Consider the following 15,195-nt stretch of genomic DNA (forward strand, 5'->3'; position numbering starts at 1 on the left):
CGCTTGATGAAATGAATTTATACTAGCGTTTTTGATAGAAGCGCCGGAAATATGCATTAAAAGTTTAGTAAAACGACACCGTTTTCTGTTCAGTACTTGTGGCGTTTTTTGTTAAAACGCCGCAAATATCGGAAGCAGTAGCGGCATTTTTGCCTAAAACGCCGCAAAGATATCTTAAAATTTCTCTAAACGGCGCCATTTCTTTACATCGGATTAAACTTATGAGTTTTAAGTGATATATGCCTTAATTTTACTGTATGAGAAAGAAGGAAATTTGGGAAGAAAACACAGAGGGGAGCTTGAATCGAAAGGGGAAAAAATACAAAGGAAAAGATCCAGGGGAGAACTCAGAACCGAAGTAAGGGTTGATTCGATCTATCAAAGCTGCGAAATTTGTATCCCAAGTAAGCCTTCTTCTATCGATTGTCGATCTACATTTAGGGTTCTTGTTCTGTCAAATTTGGGAATTTTTCCCAATCGTTATTCTTCTTTTTTCCTTTCTGCTTAACTGTTTTAAAATGCTGCTATTTGTATATGGATACGCATGAAATACAAAGAGAAAGAAGCAGAGGAGAAGTCCAGCTACAACTGAACCGAAGCATTCAAAGCTGCGAAATTTCGATCCCAGGTATGCCTTTTTCTATCGATTGTGGGAAAAGCATTTAGGGTTTTGTTTCTGTCAATTTTAGGGATTTTTTCCGATGGTTATTCCTCGTTTTTCCTTGTTGCTTAACTGTTTATGCTGCCACCACTATGGCTACAAGGGAAAAAGCTGGAATATATACTTGCTGGAATATATTCCAGTTGCTGAAATATACTTGCTGGAATATATGGCCAAATATATACTTGCTGGAATATATTCCAGTTGCTGGAATATATACTTTACTAAAATCGATGATTTTGATAACATGACTAAAAAGACCTTTGAATGTTGAATGAATGTTGAATATGTTTAGTCCATGTACGAATGAAAAATTATATGTATGAATATGGAGCATAGCCTGGTATGTATATCAACTGTAACAATTTCAACTTCATGCCTGCATCTGGTGTCCTTTTTTTCATTCTAACTCAACAGACCTTTTAGACATGCTATTTTATTGAAATGGAACTAATCCAAAATAGAAAATACTAGCGCCCTCTGGTTTTCAGGGCAGCAAAATCTTCTATCATTAATTTATTGCAAATTCTGTGCTTTGGTTATGGCTACCTTACATCCCAGTGCAAGTGTTGTTTGCTTTGATTCATTTGAACATGCAATGACAGAACAAATGTGATGATAAATTATCCTAGATGTTTAGTGTGCTCCCTGGACTTTGTGGAATTAGGCTCCATTAGGGAAGCAAAAAAAAAGTAGGTATCTATTGGGATTCTAGATTTGTAGATGTTTAAAGGTATCTATTGGGTGGATTTGGAGTTTTTCAGATTGTTACGAGTTCAATTATTAAATTCAAGTTATTACATGTTTATAATCGGATTGGTTTTAGGTTGGAGTAATTTCGAGTTTGTTGACTGAATTGCTGCCTTTGATTGTGATTTGGTTACATTGCCTCAGATTTCAGTAATTCTTCGTCATCATCATTATTTATTAGGGAAATTCATTGATATTTGATGGTCACTTATCATGATCATTTTTTGGACTGCTGCTTACTAATTACGATATGATCATAGAAAGAAATTGCAGCCATAATCATATTTCTAGGAGTGCTTACTCAAACTAAACTACAATTAATTGAACTTTCAGATTTCTTAACCATTATCGGATAGAATTTTTTTGAATATTTGAATATTTAATTTGTTTTTTGAATATTTAAATATTAAAAATAATTAATTGTTGATGTGATGTCAGTAAAGTTAACTTATGTTAACTTTTTTTATTTATATTAGGGGTGTAGTGACAGTGACAAATAGCTTAAGTTCAATGTTTAAAAAGATGTGAAAATTTAAGTAAATGGTTAAAATGCTTTTTTTTTTAACTGGAGCGCTAAATAAGTTATTATGCTTATCAGTAATTATAGGTCCATTTAATTTTTAATTATCTACTTTCAAATTGAATTAAATGATACTTGAACATTTACAAAACTTTTAATCGATTCTCAACTGAATTAATTTTAATGACCAACCAATTAATCGAACTAATTAATTCGATCAATTAATTAAGTTTTAATCGAAGAATGCATATTCCGACATGTTTCTTTTTATTATCTCGCTTCTTTTTTTTTTTGTTTTTGTTGACTTTGAATATGGTTTGCTACATTCGTGCAAAAAATGCAATATTCTTAAGCATATATTACATTACTTACATTACTTACCGAAATATATTAGACAACTCAGTTTACTTTACTTACATTACTTAAATATATATTCTTAAGTATATATTACATTACTTACATTACTTACCGAAATATATGAATATGGTTTGCTACATTCGTGCAAAAAATGCAATATTCTTAAGCATATATTACATTACTTACATTACTTACCGAAATATATTACATAACTCAGTTTACTTTACTTACATTACTTAAATATATATTCTTAAGTATATATTACATTACTTACATTACTTACCGAAATATATATTTTTAAGTATATATTACATTACTTACATTACTTACTAAAATATGTTACATTACAACCTAATTAATATTATACATAACATACATAATACACATAACTTAATAATTTTAAAATATATCATTCCATAATTTACATAACTTAATAATTTACATAATTTTAAAATATATCATTCCATAACTTACAAATTAATATTATACATAACTTACATAATTTACATAACTTAATAATTTTAAAATATATCATTCCATAACTTTTCAACTATTTTATGTGTATTGCAGATAAAATGCCTAGAAGAAAAATGCGAGATGTAGGCATTGTTCAAAATGCTCCAAATTCGGCAGAAACAAATAGTGAACAACGGACAGCTATTGGATCTTCGAATGTTCCGAATACACTTGAGGATCCTACAGAAGTTCAAAGTAATTTTACATTTAATTTACATGCGTGTCGACTTATAATTGATTTATTTTTCAAATTCTTATATTATAATATACCATTTTTCAGCTGAAAATGGTGGGACGCGCAGAGGTCGAGGACGTACGTTACTTAGAGAGTTATACGAGTTAGATCCAGTCGAGCGTGTCAAAGTTGGACGGAACAGTTTTGGTCAGCCTGTTGGAACAGAAGCTCGGCTTTTAGCAGGATACTTGGGCATTTTAGCACGAAATGCGAATATGTTACCTATCAACTACGAGTCATGGCATAAAATGCCCGATAGTAACAAAAACCAAGCCCTCGATAATATTAAGGTAACAAAACATTAATGTCATCTGTAATACTTAGGTTTAAGTTTCATTTATAGTTACTTTCTTAACTTGTGTTTTTTGTAGGCAAGGTTTGCTTTAGAGGTCTCGGATACTTATGTAAAGAAGGCATTGGGAAAAAGATGGAGAGACCATAAAAGTACTCTAAAGAAAGATTATTATAAGACAAAAACAACTCTCGAAGAGAAATTGCAAAATGTCCCGCCGGGTATGCTGAGGTACCAATGGGAAGAAGCGGTTAGATTTTGGCAATCGAAGAAAGGCGAGGTATGACGTACTTCCAAACTCTTGTAATTATTTTGGTTTATAGTATTTACTATTTACATACTAAAAATTTCATAACGTAGGATCGTGAACGAGTTTGAAAAAGCAGCAGGAAAAAACAGAAATTCACTCACATAGCCGGGTCGAAAAGTTTTGCATGTGTAGCTGAGGCGGAGGTATTTTTAATTTTTTAATACTGTCAAATATGTATAACTTTCCATTAAATAATATTTTTACTACTATACTGTAGGAACTGTCGTCCGGTCAAAAAGTTGGACGCCTTCAACTTTTTGAAATTACACATAAGAAGAAAGATGGATCTCTTATGACTCCTGAAGCTGCAGAAATTATGATACGTTTACTTAATACAATTTGACTTGTTTTAGTTATTTATAATGTTTATTTTCTAATGGTTTAATTCATTGCTTCTAATGCGACTATTGTTAAGTTATGTTGCATTTTTTTAATATATATTGCATTCCTAACTATGTGATTTATTTATTAGGAAAAACTAAAAGATAAAAAGGCGGAGTATGAAGCGATTGCTTCCAGTGAGAGTTTTGTTCATCTTGAAGACATTGATAACCAGATTATTGCTGAAGTTTTGGGTCCTGAAAGGTATGGTCGGGTTAGATTTCAAGGATCTTTTATTAACCCAACCCAATATTTTGGATCCAGGTCGCGGCAATACATGCCTTCGGCTATTCAGTCTCAAGCTGAAGTTTAGAGGTTAAAAGACAAGATGACTCAGATGCAAGCGACCACAATTGAGGTTCAAAAGAAATATGAAGAACTCCAGCTACAACTTAAAGCAGAGGCGGCAGCAAGGGAAGCAGAGGCAGCAGTGAGGGCAGCAGAGGCGGCAGCGAGGGAAGCAGAGCAGAGCAGAAAGTACAACGAACTCCAACGGCAGCTTCAAGATATGCTGAAGATATTTCAACAATCGCAACATCCGCCATCATAGTGTATTGTATAAATATTTTATCATTTTAACTTTTAACATTTTTGTAAAAATAATATGAATTATATTTTATTTATTGATATTAATATTATTTTATTTGTTTAATTTAAAATATTATATAGATTTATTGCTTTTGGTTGGTTTAAATTAGGTTGTTTTTGATTTGTTACTGCAAGATGGCTGATAATATAAAAATATTAATTCTGCAAAAATCTCAAAATTAGAGGCGTTTTTAGGAAAAGGGTCGCTAAAGGTCATCAAACAATAGCGACGTTTGTGATCTAAGCGCCGTTAAAGAACATGACCTTTAGCGGCGTTTTTGGAAAAAGCGCCGCTAAAGAACATGTTCTTTTGCGGCGTTTGTTGGTGAAGCGCCGCTAAAGAACATGGCATTTGGTGGTAAAGCGCCGCTAAAGAACATGTTCTTTAGCGGCGTTTATTTCTATAAACGCCGTAAACGTTAGCGGTGTTGACAACAGCGGTATTTTTTGCGGCTCTTTCGAAAGCGCCGTAAATACTTTTAGTGGCGCTAAAAAGTGGCGTTAAATGCTTAAAAAAATGCCGCTAAAAACCTGTTTTGGTGTAGTGAAGAAAACAATAACAACAATAATGATATGCAAAATTTTAAATCTCCTTATCTAATAACATGATTAGTAGCAAAAAACTCAATATTAATAAATAAATAAAGTTGGAATATTAATATATCAAAGAATCGGAGTTTGATTTATTATTTCATTCTAGCATAAAAAAATTAATCAAAGTCATTTGGATTAGCAAATATTTGATTACTCTTGTGATGGACCACATCATTTTTTTGTTTGATTTGATTGTCAGAGATGTAAGATCGGTTTTGTTGAAAGAATAATAGTATTTGTTTACTACTATATTCTTTTCTTAATCTTAAATAACTGTGGAAAAATTTAATAAATTATGCGGAGTGTGATGTGAGCGTTGACTATAAAACTCCAAGTAAAACAACAACAACAATACACAATGTATCAACTTTTCTCAGCTCATAAATATTTAAATAGTGGAAAGAAACTCGCTTATCATAACATTAATTAATTGAATATGAAGGTAGTCCGCCACATGTATTCCACAAATACAATGTGAAGTTTTGTCGATTTATTAAAATTATTTCACATTGAAAATTCTATTTATTTTATTTTTATTTTCTATAAAATATAAAATACTCTCTTTACAAAATTACTTCTCTATAATAATCTCTTCTTTTAAAATTTAGTAAAATTAGATCGATTTCTACCTGGAACAAAAAAATAAAGTTGCATAATTTTTATATAAAAACATGTTAGTAAGATTTTATTAAAAGAAACAAAATTATTTAATAAATGGAATTAAATTTATAAATTTTATTAAAGATATAATCTAAATAAAAAATGTTGTTACAGGTGTCTCGAATGTTTTTATAAGTATATAGCAACCACCTCTTTAGAACAATCAAAATTTTGACAGAAAAATAAGGTCGTTATAAAGAAGATTGATCATATCATATGGGGTGAGGTTCACTTACGCCGGTGTAAAACTAAAAAGTTTTTACACCCTTCCTTAACTTTTAATATGATTACTATTTTAACAATCCAACCGTAGTATTTCATGCTCCATTCATATAGATCATGTATGTCAAGTTTGATTTAAATTAAAATTTTTAACTATTTCTTTTATGTAAAAAGAATTTTAACCGTTTAATGAATATTAATATATACACTTTTTAGATCAATATGATAAAAATATCGTATCAATTTAAAAATTTATATACATAACAAATATAATTATATCAATAAGTTTAATGATTAAATTGTTAAAATATTAATTATAAAAAAATATAAAACCACTTTAACTTTATTAATATTATATATTTATACCATATAATACAAAAGCGATCTTGGTGTTATTAATTTGTTAGAGGATGGTATTATTAATTTATTAGTATTATTCTTATTTTTCATTTATATTACAGAACGTGGCAGATTGGCTATAGCTAAATGGAGCATAAACGTAGAGGATGGTCTATGCTGCTATGCATATTTGAAGTACACCACAGGGATGTATTAATTTGTTAATGGTTGATGCTGTGGGGGTTGCCTTCCCTAGAATTATAATTTGGTTAGAACTTTTGTCCTCCTCTAATACAAAAAAGTAAATATAAAATATAAAACAGAATCACGTAAGGGTACATGCGTCTTTAAATTTATCCATTTTCATTAATTATCCCCATTTATTTAATTTAGAAATTTCATATGTCATAAAATCTAATATTAATAGAGTTTATCCTGAAACCTTGTTATTTTTTTTATAAAACAATACTGCACTAATAGATTATTGTCTTATTTTGATATTGGTACATATTAATATGGATGTGTTTTGATATATTATTTTTAATTTATCGATTTTTAAAAAATATTTTCATGTATATTATATATATGTAAATATCTCAATTACATACATATAAATATTGACTTTAAAATTATTAATTATGTTCAATAATTTAATTAAATATTTATATTTTATTTTTAAATGTAAATATGCAAAAAAAAGAAATAGCTAAGGTAAACAATTTTAAAATAATTTAAAATATTAAAATTTAGTACTAATAGGTACCCACCGGTACAAGTTGATGCACATCGGTACAGGTCGAAATTGATTGAAGCACATTGGCCGGGACAAATACTACCAAAATGTACGTCGAGAAGGGAAAAAAGTAGAAATCACAATGAAGGTAAAAAGTTTAGCAACCGAATCTAGAGAAAGGGCTACATTTCTTATTTTGCTAAAATCTAAGATGGAATAGATATATCAAAGCATCCTTAGATATAAAAATCATCAGATTTAGGGCAACCGACTACTTAAGTTGCAAAAAGAGTGGGAGTGAAGCGTGCAAGTGGAACACATTTGAGATCATGGGCTCTGGGTGCTGTAAGTCCAGCTCGCTCACTCATGTCAACACCACCGCCGACATTCGGCAGCTTCCAGTCAAAGCATTGAATCAAGGCCGCCAAAGTGACGGGGAGTTCCTGCATGGCTAAAGAAATACCAGGGCAACCCCTCCTCCCTGTACCAAAAGGCAACAGCTGATAATGCAAACCTTTAACATCGATATCCCCTGAATTAATATTAGTATCAGGTCGGTTGCATTTCGAGAACCTCTCAGGCTGAAACTTGAGCGGATCCTCCCACACCTTAGGATCCCTGCCTATAGCCCAAATGTTTACAAACAATAAAGACTGAGCTGGAATTGTGTAGCCATTGATTTTGCAATCCTCAACTGCTTTTCTGCTGATCATTGGGATTGGAGGGTGAAGTCGAAATGATTCCTTGATTATGGCTTGAAGGTAGGGGAGACGTTGAGTGTCGAATTCTTGTACCAACCTGCTTGTCCCTACAACTTGATCCAACTCTTGTTGTGCTTTTCTTAGCGTCTCTGGGTTGTTGATTAGCTCTGCCAATGCCCATTCTACCGCTATTGCTGTTGTGTCTGTAGCGGCTGTTAAAAAATCCTACATAACCCCACAAATGTAGTAAACATCAGTGCTTGTATACTTCTAACCCACTGTTTTCGGCCCACAAATTTCATTTTTGGTTATTTAACTGTAAAATATTTGACAAAATAGCAAGGTGACAGTTTAAAATTTTGTATAATAATAAATTTAATCTTTTAACATCTATAAATTATCTCAATCTAATCATAATTTTTTTAAAAAAAAATAACTATCAATATTTACACATTATCTCAATTTTATTCTAATTAAAAAATATATAAAATTCATCTCTTCGCACCAAATGTTCTTAGTTTTTTTTCTACTTCCTTTAAAATTGTTGAGAAATTAAATTTTATCTGTTCTCCATCTATTTTAGTAGAGGAATTAAAATAAAATTAAAAGTAAGAAAAAGAAAAAGTCAAACTCAGAATTGTGCTTAGATATGTAGGGAAAGAAATATTAATGAAACTTCAAAGGGAAAATGACTAAAAAAACAAATTTAATTAAACTTTTGACAAAAAACACTTAATGGTGACCTTAAATTTATTTTAGAATTACAAAATTATGCCATTGCAGCAACCAAAAAAGCCTACCTAAACAAATATAAATATTTAAGTTTGTAGTATATTTAGCGATAAAATGACAAACATATTTATTTATAGTAATGAAAATATAATGGCAGAGCATGAATATTAAAGAAGAAAAACTTAAAAAGGTAGAAATATATATACGGACCAAGATTAAGGCCTTGATATGGTTTCTGGTTAACTGAATTTCGGAGTGCTCATCTTCAAAGACATCAAGCATCATATCCAGAAAGTCCTTCAGATCATCATCATTTGGTTTCTTGTTTTCCCTTAGTTCCTCTCGATCTCTCATAATTTTTTCCAACAATGAATCATACCTGCTATGGATATCCAAAAACCTCTTTCGAAAACCCTGCACATCTATGTTTTTGAAGAACCATATGATATCAGAGACATTGAATTCCCCGAAGATCTCAGTCACTTCTCGAACTAGGGTTCGGACCCCATCGGCTTGGTCTCCTGTTCCTGAGCACCTAATGCTCATCATCATCTGAGATATGACGTTGTTAGTTAATTTCAACAGTTCTTCAGTTAGGTTCACGATTTCACTTGATTTAGACTTGTCCAAAAGAATGCTTATGAAATGATGTAATTCCTTGGTACGAACAGGAAGGAATTGGCCAAGGGTTCGGTTGCCTAGCAGCTCGAAAGTGCTCAGCTTTTTGATGAATTTCCAGTAAGTTCCGTAGGGTGCGAAAGCGAAGGAAGAGTTGTAAGTAAGATGGTCAATAGCAGCGGTGTGCTTGCGGGCGGAGAAGGTGAGGTCGTGATGCTTGAGAAGCTCTTTGGCAAGCTCAGGGTTAGAGACCACAACGCACTCGACGGACCCTAGGCGGAGATACATCAAGGCGCCATGGATGGATGAGAGCTTCTGAAAAGTTTGATGAATGAAGGGATTGAGGAGATGGAGGTGGCCGATGACCGGTAACGCCGTTGGACCTGGCGGAAGCTTGGAACGATTTCTAATGGAAATCACCGTTCTAACTATAAGAAATGAAACAATGAACAGTGCGGCATATGATAAGAATGGGAGCTCCATAGCCAACTGAAGAACCATTTGAAACACCAAAAGGAAAAAGAAAATGGTTTTGGATGATTAAATGGACTGAAAACACAAAGCTATAAATCTTTCCGAACTATGAGTACTCATACCAACGTTATAATTTATAAAATTTTAAATTAATAAACATATAATTATATTTAACTCTAAAAATAATAAAAATTTAATTTAATCCTTTAAAAATTATAAAACAATAAACTATTAAAATAATAAAATTATATTTTTACTATCACAAAAATATAAAATTTTATTTTGACCCCAAAATTTTTTTATGACTCTACTACCACTGTCAACTTCTATTTATTTGTTTTTTTCTCTCTTTCCCCAACTGACTAGACAGTACACATCACTTACTAAACCAACCTTATATAAGGTTAAATATGAGAAATATGCCGTTATTTCTAATTGGCCAAATAGGCTGTTTGTTTTTTTGAAGATTTAGGGAAATAGATTGATTTTAGAGAGAGTGTGTGAAAACGTGCCCAACTAGATGCGCTTTCCTCCAACGGTCATTTCTCCAACTGTACAAATTCAAACACGCAAACGGTAAAAGTTTTAAATAGCCCAACAATAATTTTATTTTCCTATAAATATTAGGCAATTTTTCATTATTTTCATTCAAATCTAACTCTCTCTATTCTCTCTAAACCCTCAATTCTCAAGATTTGCTCGAAATTTTCCAGTACATTTGTATAAAAATATTATAGTTTTATTTTATTATTTTGTTGATTTTTCATTTCGATTAAATTTTCACAGATGATAAGTTCTCTTATTTGTTTCGATGACAATCACATTTCCGCTGCTCAATCAGTAATGGTAAAGAAAAATTTAAATTTTGTCATTTTCAATTAAGTTAATTTTAAATTTTTTAAATTATTTTGGAGGGGTTCATACACAATTTATCAAAGAGGCCAAACAGTAAAATTCGTGGTTATTTACAAGATGCGGGATTCTTACATGTGTCTTGTATACACAGGGGGAGGGGGGTTATAAATTGGATCCTACACTTATCAGTGCGTTGCTGGAAAAATGGAGACCTAATACACTACACCAAGACAGGCTTTTAGCGGCGTTTTTTTAGGCCTTTAGCGGCGCTTTCACTAGCGCCGCAAAAAATGCCGCTATTGACAACACCGCTAACTTTTGCGACGTTTATGATAGAAACGCCGCTAAAGAACATGATCTTTAGCTGCACTTTAGCCACAAACACCACTAAAGATCATGTTCTTTAGCGACGCTTTCTCTACAAACACCGCTAAAGAAAATGACCTTTAGCGGCGTTTTTGGTAAAAGCGCCGCTAAAGGTCATAAAAAATAAAAAAATTATAAAATATTATAAAAGGTCATAGAAATGTATAATTTAATTTGAAGACATATTAAAATGGAAATTCATGAACAAGACGTATAAAGAATTGTGATCGAGGTACGTTGATACCAATAGCATGATCAAAGAACTTAATCACGTAAGGAAAACACATGGTTAGACAGATCTTTTTACATTTTAATACATCATAACCATAATTGGTACAATTTTATACCCTAATTGCTGCACCAGTTGCAATTTCCAGTTGAAGAACCTTGATTCCATTGACCTCCTGCAGCCAATTTTATAGTTTAGAAATTAGAAATCCACTAGAGACGACATGGTACTAAGCCAAACAGACAGTTCTAACATGTTAAGGCAATATGACTTACAAATTGTTTGTATTGAAAATTTTGAACTTTTCTATAGACTTGAACTCATTGACCTGTTACAAAGAGAGAATCATGTCAACCTCAACCATAAAGTTTAATTATGCTCCCAATCCAACTTCGCAAACCAAGTAATTGGTTAAGGCAATATGACACCTCGATTATAATTGGTTTTCCATCTTTCATTGCATTTTTTTTGCAATCTGTTAAAAGTAAGGGAGGTCACGCAAACCAACTTCACAGATGAGCTTTCTATTAAGGACAATCTACTTTTTCTAAGACACATGGACTGTGAGCGATAATAAAAATAAAGAAAATAATAACAATAAACATCTAAATCAAATGCATTATTCAATTTAAGGTAGTGCCTTTGCATCTACCTTTACCTGAAAAAGCAAGTGATGATTCCATATACTAATTTACTATATAACTAATTTAAACCTATAAGACATTAGGCAAGTTCATCCCACAAACAAATTATTTATCATCACCATAGAACTGTTTTTATTTAAAATAGTCTACAGAATCTAAATAAGAAACTGCACATTTATCATCCCACAAACAAATTATTTATCATCAGCATAGAACTAACAGTAACTTAAATTCAACTTCATTTCTTAACTAATTAGTAACAACAGGATCATAATAATAATAAAACTAGTGTACCTCACTCGAAAAGAAAAGGTGATCCAAAAATGAGTGTATTGATGGTCCTTGTCTGTGCTACCCAACAGGGTGGCCAACCGATAACTCCTCCATTTGTAGGACCCCACCACTCTTTCAATGGAAACCCTTTTGGAGAAAGTAAGAGTTATCCAAAACTTCTGTAAGGGAGAGTTTAAGTATGCAACTCAAGAGAAACTCAGTGAAGAGTTGATGCCTACTTATAAAAGTTTAACAGCTTGGGATCAACTATGATTTTGTTACATTTGTTACGATTTTCCTTTCTTCACCAAATATTTTACCGATTTCATAATCTCTTAAAATTTAACTTACATATATAATTTTTTTATACAGACTCACATGGATAACTAATCTTTAAATTATATAACATTTTCCAATTTTTCACTTACAGAAAGAGAGCAATAGTTTGGCCAGAAAGAAATTCTAAAAATATAGCTCTGTCTATTACATGCTAAAATAGCCAAAAACAAATCATGACGATTTCCATGTTCCCCTTTCCTTTTATTTTATCTTCTTCCAGTTTAAGGCTAACTCATTTATCAAATCATTTTGCCACATATATTCTAATCTAATTTTAGTAATGACACAACATAGCATCAGTTTTGTGTAGGAGCTACTCAAGTAAGAAAAAAAATGGCACCACCGCTAATTGTATTAACATGCACGTAGCAGTTCAAAAACATACCAACCAACACATTCAGGTGGCTATAAAAAATTCTGGACATGCCTTTATAAATCATTTAACTATTTAAGCTAGCTGCTTAAAAATTAACGCACCTTACAAGAAAACAAATTGTAACATAAAAGTTTTCAAGGTCATTGATTCCATGTGAACAATCTTAATAATGTTTGATATGCCTTCACTATTGACTAAATCAAAACAAATATTCAAGAAGGGTTAGCCAAGAATCAACTAACCCCTTCATTTAGGTAGCTTGCAATGTTTCCCAATAATATGGTGGTATCAGTTAGGTTAAAAAGGCACCTAAATTTACTTTTGTTCTTCCCAAGCCCTGAACCCCCCTTTTTTTCTTTCTAAATACAGGCAACATTTGACTACATGATTTGCATATCCCACAATTATTTTGCATCAACTAACACCTTCATCCTATAAGCCAAATTCATGTATTATTCTACCTCAATAAACCAGCTGAATGAAAAAGAAAAATCATTACCAAAGGTCCTCTGTTATTGACAATAGAGGCAACTAAAATGGAATCTGGTGGATATGCCAACTGTCACTAGAAGAGGGAAATGGCGACTAAAATAATACTCTTCAGAAATTTCACCATATAAAGAGGTAAAAGCTAAGTTGACATGGTTCCACAATCAATTCTAATTAACAACAGATGAATCGGACATATTTATCAGGCATTACAGATAAAAATGTAGAGCGCTTACAAGTAAATAAGAGCTTCCAAGACCACGTGCAATATCAATATACAAATATCTTCCTAGAATGTTGACTTGAACTCTAATATATAAGCTAAGAATGGTTACTGCCCATATTGACACCACCATTCTTGTAAAACCTGAAAAAAAAGTATCAATTATGAATGATTAGATTCAGCAGCATGCCATAAGAACTTGCAATTTATAAATCCAGAGAAAACAAAAGGCAACAACTTTCATACTCAAAATTTTGAGACTGTCCCATAATTCAAGTTTCTCTAAAGAAGACAAACTGTTGGGCTGATCCTTCCCTTTCACTAGTCTCTCCATAAGATGTGAAAGGTTCAAATCTTCAGCTATCCGGCAACTTAAATGGGGCATTGCATGAGGTAATGTTGTTGTATCAGCAATTCTTTAAATGTTCTCAAAATGGAGTTGCATTCTATCAACGTAATGAAAACCAGAAACTATAAGAACAAAAACGGAGAATTTTTCCATAAAAGATCATAACAGCTTTGATCAGTCTTACTGAGCTTTAATGAATTCATCGTTTTCCCGTTCGTTTGCCAGTTGCCTTTCCAAATCAATAAGCCTACGTTTGTGAGCATCATATAGTTTATACAACAAATACCCACTTCCTAAAACACCTACTGTAACCAAAACCTTCCTCCTATGCCTTCTCCAAAGATCCCTATATGCAACAAGATAAAAAAAAGGACTAATTTATCAACAAACTATTGAAAAAACACTAAAAGAAAATCTCGAAGACCCAATATTAAAACTGAAGCAGAGCAAAGTATAAAGTAGTAGTTAAATGACAACAACAGAAAATTAGCAATCAACGTATATGATGCATAATATTAACGAATGCAACTTAGTCAAAAAAATGTAATTGAAGAACAAAACAAGCTACGTAGCAGAAAACCCAGAGATAAAATCGAAATAAACAAATAATAGGGGAAAAAAACTGACCTTAAATAAAGCATATTTGCTACTATTGGCTATCGAAACGAAACATCCATTTCGAGTAAGCAACTATGGAAGAGGAAAAAATCAAAACAGAGAAAACAAACCCTACCCTGTATTTTAAGATAAACAAGGGTAATCTTTTCCAGCACTTGATGGAATGCGAAATTGGAACTAAATTCAAATATTGGAGAAAATAAAATGCGAAAGTGAAAAATACCGAAGTACCTGAATATTTTTCAGCACTCTGAAGGGATCAGAAATTCAAAGGAAAAGATTTGAAAAATGGCGTTTGAAAAAAAATACAAATATAAAAAGACTGTTGAAATTTTCGTTGGAGTTGTTTTCAAGATGGCAAATATAAATTTCAGCAGCCGTGGTGGTAGAGAAGCACATGGACAGTGTCATCCTCTGAGGGTGTAAGGAAGCGCAAAAACCAGAGAGAGGAAATGGTGCGATTTTTTAAATGGGAAGATTAAGGATTTGAGGGGGGAAATTTTGGGGTAAATGGCGCGATTTTTTTAAATGCGATAAATGTTTGGGGCGTTTTTCATCAAAATGCCGGTAATGTCTACCTTTTGCGGCGTTTTTATAAAAACGCCACTAATAAATCTCTATCTAAACGATGCCATTTTTTTAAAGTGAAATTATTTTTGTGGCGTTTTTTTATAAAAACCCCGCTATTGCTTACCTTTAGTGGCGTTTTCATAAAAACGGCGCAAATTTTTTTCATTTTGAACAAAACGAT

General features: G+C 32.0%; 1 protein-coding gene, 1 long non-coding RNA gene and 1 pseudogene across 2 annotated transcripts; 1 reads left to right on the forward strand and 2 right to left on the reverse strand.

Annotated features, from left to right (window-relative positions):
- Nucleotides 1-208: 208 nt before the first annotated feature.
- LOC107919520 (uncharacterized) lies at nucleotides 209-4,674 on the forward strand. Its single transcript, XR_001690375.2, has 6 exons — nucleotides 209-404; nucleotides 558-628; nucleotides 2,859-2,999; nucleotides 3,085-3,611; nucleotides 3,692-3,784; nucleotides 3,859-4,674. It is a non-coding gene; the product is annotated as an uncharacterized lncRNA (long non-coding RNA).
- A 2,509-nt stretch (nucleotides 4,675-7,183) lies between these two features.
- LOC107919519 (cytochrome P450 93B16) lies at nucleotides 7,184-9,771 on the reverse strand. The gene is made up of 2 exons (XM_016848969.2): nucleotides 8,802-9,771; nucleotides 7,184-8,084 (listed from the first exon to the last, which is right to left on the reverse strand). Exons 1-2 carry the CDS (start codon nucleotides 9,708-9,710, stop codon nucleotides 7,434-7,436), a joined length of 1,560 nt encoding a protein of 519 aa, XP_016704458.1. The 5' UTR covers nucleotides 9,711-9,771; the 3' UTR covers nucleotides 7,184-7,433.
- A 1,347-nt stretch (nucleotides 9,772-11,118) lies between these two features.
- LOC107918837 (peroxisome biogenesis protein 3-1-like) lies at nucleotides 11,119-14,952 on the reverse strand (annotated as a pseudogene).
- Between the last annotated feature and the right edge of the window lie 243 nt (nucleotides 14,953-15,195).

Source organism: Gossypium hirsutum, chromosome D13 (genome assembly GCF_007990345.1).
Source record: "Gossypium hirsutum isolate 1008001.06 chromosome D13, Gossypium_hirsutum_v2.1, whole genome shotgun sequence".
In the NCBI taxonomy this organism is placed as follows: domain Eukaryota; kingdom Viridiplantae; phylum Streptophyta; class Magnoliopsida; order Malvales; family Malvaceae; genus Gossypium; species Gossypium hirsutum.